This window comes from Pagrus pagrus, assembly GCF_965226575.1.
Source record: "Pagrus pagrus genome assembly, chromosome: 13".
Classification (NCBI taxonomy): Eukaryota; Metazoa; Chordata; class Actinopteri; order Spariformes; family Sparidae; genus Pagrus; species Pagrus pagrus.
The window spans coordinates 10175084-10182951 of record NC_140197.1 but is presented as its reverse complement, the minus strand read 5'-3'; the positions used below and the strand labels follow the sequence as shown (position 1 = coordinate 10182951).

At 39.0% G+C, this 7868-nt stretch overlaps 1 protein-coding gene across 1 annotated transcript; it reads right to left on the bottom strand.

Moving 5' to 3' along the window:
- Positions 1–1769: 1769 nt before the first annotated feature.
- On the bottom strand, positions 1770–5106 carry LOC311267983 (uncharacterized protein). Its single transcript, XM_084371282.1, has 5 exons — positions 4870–5106; positions 3865–4034; positions 2482–2631; positions 2175–2340; positions 1770–2096 (listed from the first exon to the last, which is right to left on the bottom strand). The coding sequence occupies exons 1-5, from the start codon at positions 5096–5098 to the stop codon at positions 1900–1902; spliced, it is 912 nt and encodes a 303-aa protein (XP_084227408.1). The 5' UTR covers positions 5099–5106; the 3' UTR covers positions 1770–1899.
- Between the last annotated feature and the right edge of the window lie 2762 nt (positions 5107–7868).

Sequence of the window (7868 nt, the reverse complement as noted above, 5' to 3'; positions counted from 1 at the left end):
CTTGCTGATATGTGTTTCCAATTACCAGTGGCACTTGTGACGGTTCAAAACTGTCATTCTTTCTACTGGATCAGAAAGTAACAATACCTGCCTCCTTCTAATATATCCAGGTGTTTACTCTGCCTTGTCAGCAAGAAGCATTCTTGACTTTGTTTTTTTGCTTTGGACAGTAGCCAGGCTGTTAGCAGTGGCCATGTGCCGAAAGCTGTCTTCGCGGCAGTGGCGCCAACAGTAATACCGAGGGGAAATGCTAGGAATGGGAGAATTCAAAGTCCAGTATTCAAAATTTGACTTAAAGACCAAACATTTCTGCACTAAAAATTTCTTAAAATGACTAGACTTGTGTTTTATATTTTGTTGAGTTGGGTACTTGACATTGTCGTCATGTTTCCAACACTGTTCAAACCAAGAGAAATCCAAAAGTTTATTCAAAGTAATGGTGCATGGTTGTCTGTTGCTAAGGGACTTTCACTTCCAGGAAAGAGAGTGAGGAAGGAAGTAGGTGCATGAGACTGCAAACGTCTGCAGTAATGGTGATTGTTTAATGGCGTGTGCAGCAAGGGAAATTTTTGCTTCTCTTTTGTCACGTGAGCCTTTATCTGCTCCAAACAGCCAGATTTATTTACTGCACAGTGGCGTTGGCTAGCTAGCAACAGCAGGCACCGAGGGTGTGTCTGTCTATTTGAAGTCAATACAAAAACTAAAAGGACTCTTTATTTTAGAATAACACATATTACATTAGTGAATTATAATTATTGATGCATTAAAGTGTACATCACTTTAAAGTTGCAGCCAAGTTGCAACATGTGGGGCTAATTTTAATTCTGTTAGCCTTGGTTTTACACTGCTTGGTAGCTACCATGAGATCAAATAAAGCCTTATCTTGATCCATAATAATACATAATGTATATATGTATTTTATGTGTGTGTATATATATTTATGCAATATATTTTACATTATACATCTGAATCTGCAAGTAACTTGCAACTTAAGTTCTAAAATAAATATAGTTGAGTATAAAGTCACAAAAAATGCCTAAAAAATGTACTTAAATACATTACTTACATGTACTTAGTTACTTTCCACAGTTAGCTCGATACTTAATATATGCTGTTTGGTACTGGGCAGGAATTGCACTGTGGCTTTTTAGAGCTGTTTTGCATAAAGGAAGAACCCAGTGAAATCAGTGAGAGTAAACCAGAACATCAAAGTTATGTCCACAAAACCAAAACAGTTGGCTGAAAGATAGTTAAATGCTCTGTAGAGCTGAGGGGAAGGGAGTTTATCAATGCAGCTTTAAAGCTGAGTATTTTGGTGTAACATCTACTGAAAGTGCTGTAGAAATGGGACTGAAAGTCCATGTGTCTGGTTGTTTTTTTAACTTTCATTTTTAGAAAGTCATTTCAAAGTAGACCTCGTGTACAAGCAGTAGTGCATCCTGAACGATGAGTCAGGAGCACAGCTATTTATAATGGGTGACTGCTTCTTTCAGTCACACACACATGCACACAAACTACAATCACAATAGCACAGCTAATGGAGGAAGTAGTAATAAGACAACGTGATTGGATGTAAGTTTAGGAACCTTACACATCCTGGGAAAAATAACCCAATCATCATTTGTGAACGACTTGTGGAGCCTCATCGTGTTTTTTACGTGCTGGTAAGGATGATTTTTGTGTGTTTAACACACAATTTCACAAACATTAGAATTTTTCTAACTTGAAAAACACAAACCAAGATGATGAAACTATTTTTTATACACAATGAATCAAGTTTTATTGATATTTAACTTCACATTTCAATATTTCTCTGACTTTCACAGTTACAAATGATTGAAAGTTATTTACAAATGCCACTTCACACAGGTTTACCATCACTTTTACTGCTCCACGCACTCAGTTTTGAGTGTACACGTCTCCATAGCCGCACTGCGTCTCTTGGTGGCGCTGTAGGTCCACCCTGCGCTGGAAGCTGCGCTGACAGCAGGGGCAGCTGAAGGGCCTGTAGCTGCTGTGCTTTCGGGTGTGGGTGATGAGGTTGGAGCTTTGGCTGAACCCTTTGCCGCACACCTTGCACACGTGTGGTTTCTCACCTGAGAGAAGACGAGAAGGACAACGTAGGACAGGATGTCTTAAAAGGGCACAGTTTCTTTTCTGATGTGCTCGCTCACCTGTGTGTATGAAAGTGTGTTTCTTCATGTCGGACTTCTGGTGGAACCGCTTGCCGCAGTACTGGCAGGGGTAGGGCCGCGTGTCTGAGTGGATGAGGAGGTGTGTGGACAGGGTGGACGAGCGCTTGAACACCTTTCCACACACCTTGCAGCCAAAGCTCCGCTCCTGGACACAGGTACAGTACATGAGACAGCGTGCCCACACACAAAGACATGAAGACAAACCAGTGTTTCTTTCAGAGCTCGCAATGAGTCATGTGTTTGTATGTGTTTGTGCTCATGAAAACATTGTCACTGTGTACCGTACCTTCCCTCTAGCATAGCCGCCTATCGCTCTGAAGCCGAAGGGCATGTGTGGCATGTCTGTGGCTGAGGGCGATCTTATCAACGGGAGGGAGAGGCTGTCATGAACGTGAGGCTGCAGGCCACCTCCTGATATTTGCAAGTCTGAAAGAGACTGAGGGGGACGGGGAGAGAGTGCCAAAGAAAATGATGAGAAGTTTGATTCCACTGTCTGTCCGTCCTGCAAATGTGAAGCTGCAGCAAGCAGCCTGTTAGCTTAGCTTAGCAGAAGGGCTGGAAACAAGGGAGGGTGCAGCTCGCATTGGCTCCCAACAGCGACAAAGTCTGCCTACCATCACCTCTAAGTAACTTCCTGGAGTCACCGCTGGTTTCTGACCAGCTACATAGAGCCAGGTTTGAGGTAATTTTATACACCATTACATAGAGTGGCAAAAAGAGCACTGACAATTTTATTTTTCAACTATACCTATGTATTTTTATATTTACTTTTATAGTTATTATAACTAATAACTAGTTTCTAGCAAATCAAAAATACTTTATATAACAATGTCTTTGCTGTTTTATTTTTTGTGAAGTAAAAAATGATCTTTAAATATGTAGAATCCCTAATTATTCATTTATTCATTTATAATCTGAGCAAGGGTTTGGTAAGGAAGTCAGTCAATTAAGGGAACTTGGGATCCTTGTACCGTCTTGCATCACAACAATACATTACAATAGGTGTTTGCTCATGGCCTGTGATCCACCACTAAGTTTCAGTTTAGGCCCCCCCCCCCCCCCCCAAGGGAAAAAGTTTGGGCACTCCTGCTGTAGTTAAGAGATCGGAGACACTTCAGTTCATTTGATATTTTGAGTGGAAACATTCCTGACAAAGGTTTCAGTGTTGATGGGACGTGATTTGTTTGAATAATCCGTAAAGATACAACGCAAATGTAATGATCCCAGACAAATATCTCTCAACCTTTGGTAAATCAGGTTAGCAGATGTATGCAGTGACTCACATGATCACAGTTTTTCTATACACAGTTGCAGATTTTGAGATTAACTGATTTTTTTTTGTACATTTTTAAGCAAAAAGCTGTTCTATGGGGGGAACTAGAGCGTACATAATGCAATTTATACGCACTGTTTTGCCTCCATAGTTCTCACAGGCAGAAGTAAAGAAGTGCAGACCACTTATCTTTTTAGATTTGACCTCTTACAGTCATTCTCTTGCACAGACTGCACTCAAGTTTTATTCTACACACTGAAGCACTCTGCTGGTGCTGTGTCACTATCTGTCATGTTTTTATCGTTATTCACTCTGGCTTCCTTTTTTGATTATAATAGCAGATAAAGACAGAGATAATGAGGACGTGTCAGTTCTCACAATCCAGAGGCCTCCTACCTTCTCACAGAGCGGACACTCGCTGACGGGGGATTTGAGATCAGTGTGCGACGTGTGGTTGAGTAACATGAAGACCAGTCTCTCCAGTTCTCTCTCTCGCTCAGATGCCTGGTGTCTGGTCGACGACCAAGATGAGACCGGCAGAGGAGCGTCCCTGTTCTCCACAGGGGCTTTTGTCAGAAGATGAAAGCATGATGAGGATGGGGATGTACAGTTAAGAATGAAAATCATTTCTAGATTTTTTTGTGGTATTTGCTCAAATTTTGGAGCCTTGAGTTTCATGAATCCTGAATATCAACTTTAAGTTTCAACTTCACCTCCCCTTTATGTCTGACTCCAGTGGTGGAATGTAACTAAGTACATCTACTCCGGCATCAGTGTATGAATGTGTGTGTGAATGGGTGAATGTGGCATGTATTGTAAAGCGCTTTGAGCTGTCTGAGAGGACTGGAAAAGCGCTATAGAAATGCAGACCATTTACCATTTACCATTTACTCAAGTATTATACTTAAGTTGTACTTAAATTTGAGATACTTAAATTTTACTTGAGTATTTCCGCCTTATGCTACTTTATACTTTTGCTCCACTACATTTATCTGACAGCTCTAGTTACTTTTCAAGATTTATGCACAAAACATGGTAACAATGCAATATATCAATCATATGTTGGTGTGTAAAATGCACAACAGCATATACAATGCTTCAAATCAGCTCCACCGTAACCTACTTCAGCAGTAAAATGTTTTTTTTCCAGATGAAAACATCAGAAATAATATCCCAATAATAAGATTAATAATAGTGAAACACTCACATGGGTCATTTTTCTGCATTAAGAGTTCTTTTGATACTTTAAGTAATACTTCTACCACTGAGTCAAAAATCAGTGGGACCAACAATACTTTGACATGCCATCCAAAGAGTACATACTGTATACTTCATGTAATCTTATAACAAATTCAAAGCCACATAAAAAAAAGAAATCATTGCAAAGAAATTATTGAGTACCCGAATGCCAAGGATCCCACGGTGAGCAGGCTTTAGCCAGAAGGTCTTTGACCCCCACTGCCGGGGACAAATGCACAGCATCTTCAGGATACCTCCTGTCCTGTCCAACTGCATGCTCCTTAGGCTGGTCGGTGTCTGTTCGGGGCCAGGAGCGCTTTCTGAAGGAGTCCTTGCATGGACCTGGTGGATGAGTCCTTTTACTCGACTTGACGAGGAACGACCGTGGCATGGCAGAATGGTGACTGAGGGAGCTGATGGCAGATGAGGTAAAAAATCCAGCCGTATAAACCTGCAGAAGTGTGAAAAGTCAACTCTTTCATGTCACTCACACACTCAGATGTTGCACACCTGTTGGTACATGTTCAGTTACAATGCCAAAGCTTGAGGTTTCCTTAACAAATAGCGCCTGCCACCTGCACACGAGTTTCAGGGCTTTCACTGAGGATAACCCTGCTGTGGTGTTGTCAGACAAAAACTGACGCTGTGATACACTTTTTATACTACATTAAACTGCATTTGCCCTATTTAGACATTTAGAAGAACAGCAGAATGATTTTAATTTAAGAATCTTATATCGGAGTGCACAGACTTAAACAAATCAATAAAGTGCCACATTTATTATTTTATCATCAAGATATTTGGCAAATAATTTCTTAAAAACTGCTCTGGTATAAGCCAATTTTAGCATGATATCAGATCATAACGTAAACAAGAAAGAGGAAAGCCTGAAAGAAAAAGAAAAAAAAAACAAACTCAAAGGAACTACGCTGCAGATGAGTAACTCAATCGTCCAAAAATTGTTTCAGATTTTTGCCAGTCAATCTTCACAGATTTTGTATGAGCCTCTGTTATAAAGATTATTGATATAGTAACTTCCTAATCCTGTAATTCGATAAATTAATGTCCTTCACAATCTGAATTTTGACAGAAGTTGTAGTGTCTGGGTAGATTTTGTAGAAATTGAATGTGCCATGTTTAGAAAATGTCCAACAAGTATAAAATAAGAATAACTTTGATACTAAAACAGTGAGTTGCCAGTCTTACCTCTGTACTGCGCAGCTGAACGTCGAGAGTTCCTTGTGGCTCAGTTGTAGCCAACGTCCTCTTCTCTCTCTCTCACACCCAATGACTGATGACATGACTCAAAGAGATTTGATTTGATTTTGAAAGGCTGCTGAGGATTGTGGGAATGGAGGCATGTGAGGGAAAAATGCCCCAAACTTCCAATAGAATAACAAACTACTTTTTGAAAATAAATACATTTCAAAATTGTTGAACTCATTTCTTGGGTTTTTACCTCCGTTGCTACACTTACTTTGGCAAGCAGAAACACGACAACAGCTCTGTCTTCGCCAAACTTTTGAGCAACTGAACACTTTAGGTTCAGGACCCACTTAGTATAAAGTGTAATTTACCAAGTAGTCAGGGTGAAAGTCAAGACGAAACCTTATTTACTGTGGGGATTAAATGCTTGTGTCATGGCTGGATTTACCCCTTTAGTGAGTGTTCATGTGGGCGGGCTCATAAATAGACTAAGCATCCTTTGGAAAGTTTGAATATCTCATCGCTCTCATGCGAACATGTAGACCTTTACTACTGAGGTGCCAGTCACACTTTACATTCTTTTTTTTTACCTGTCTGTTTGAGTGTGTGTGTGTGTGTGTGTGTGTGTAAGTGTGTAAGCGTATGTGAGTGTGTGGTATGTGTTATGTGGTACCTAGCCATCCCACACAGTTTCATCAGTAAGAGGAGGGAGATTTTTTTCTTTATCACCAACTTCATTTGAAGTACTGAACTAGTGAACTATTGCCTTAGTAACCTTTATGTCAGGAAGACATAATTGCCTTTATGATATTTTAGTCAGAACGACAGCTCGGAGAGAAGGCAGATCTGGAAATCAGGCAAACACTTTGAAAAGCCATTTATAAGCTCTTAATTAAATTAATAATGAAATATATTATAAAATATATTATTATTAAAATAATTGATAGACCTTTGTAAAATGACAAATTATTTGTAATTTTGAATCTGTTATATTATGTGTAAACCATAACGAATACCAAGATATTCTTGGTACAATAACCATCTCCAAAAATATCACAGTTTCATAGTATCGAGGTATTTGTTATTACTTAATTATTATTTTTATTGTCAGTTACTATGACCATTGAAGAAATGAAAACAGAGGCAGGTTTGTTTTTGGTTGAACAATCACTTCATTATAATTTAACAAAATATTATGTCCTGACAGACATGAAACTTGATATTAACTTTAAATATATATTTATATTTTATAGTAACACTTACATCATAGAATGTATTTCAATACCATAGAAAGGCAAATGTACATGACAAGTCAAGATAGACCTTGAAACCATTATATTGCTGCAACCCTAATAACAAGTAATGAATAATTGACATAAAATATCTAAAATTAACGAGTGCACCATGAAAACATTCAGAAGGCTGTAACTACAATGACTGCACATTAAATTGCTAATGAATAGTCAAATGTTTTAAATTTTTAAGAGTAGACAAAAAGATTGATGTATACTTTGATCATTTAAGAAAATTACGAGTTTGACACTCAAAGTGCCAAATTGTAAAATAAAAAAAGACATGCTGAGTCATTCTGTTGCATGCAGGCTGGTCAATAAAACTTGCAAAGTTCCTTCTTCTTCTTCCGAAAAAGACATGAAGCATCCGCCCCCCCCCCTCCCCCGAGCACATTTACCAGAACATAGCATTAGCAGCAGCTAACTTCATTAGCAAGCAAGTCCAACAAAAAACATTGACTCATACTACTACTAAGCAACTATGATAACAGAACTGAACCTGACATGAAGGGGTTTAATTTGGAGGAAAAACTGGATAATTAACCAAAGCAGAGCACGGAAAATACTATAACCACTCATACTGAAGACACAGATGGAGACAGATCAGAAATGAACAAACTTCTCAGCTCACTCAGAATCACATTCACCTAAACACAATGCAAA

What these genes read in the sequence shown, in the direction of transcription:
- LOC311267983 (XM_084371282.1), bottom strand. Translation starts at nt 5,098, where the DNA reads ATGCCACGGTCGTTCCTCGTCAAGTCGAGTAAAAGGACTCATCCACCA. An exon ending in AGTGTCCGCTCTGTGAGAAG is followed by an intron (nt 2,632 to 3,864) that starts GTAGGAGGCCTC and finishes CGTCCCCCTCAG; the next exon opens with TCTCTTTCAGACTTGCAAAT. An exon ending in GCGGCTATGCTAGAGGGAAG is followed by an intron (nt 2,341 to 2,481) that starts GTACGGTACACA and finishes ACCTGTGTCCAG; the next exon opens with GAGCGGAGCTTTGGCTGCAA.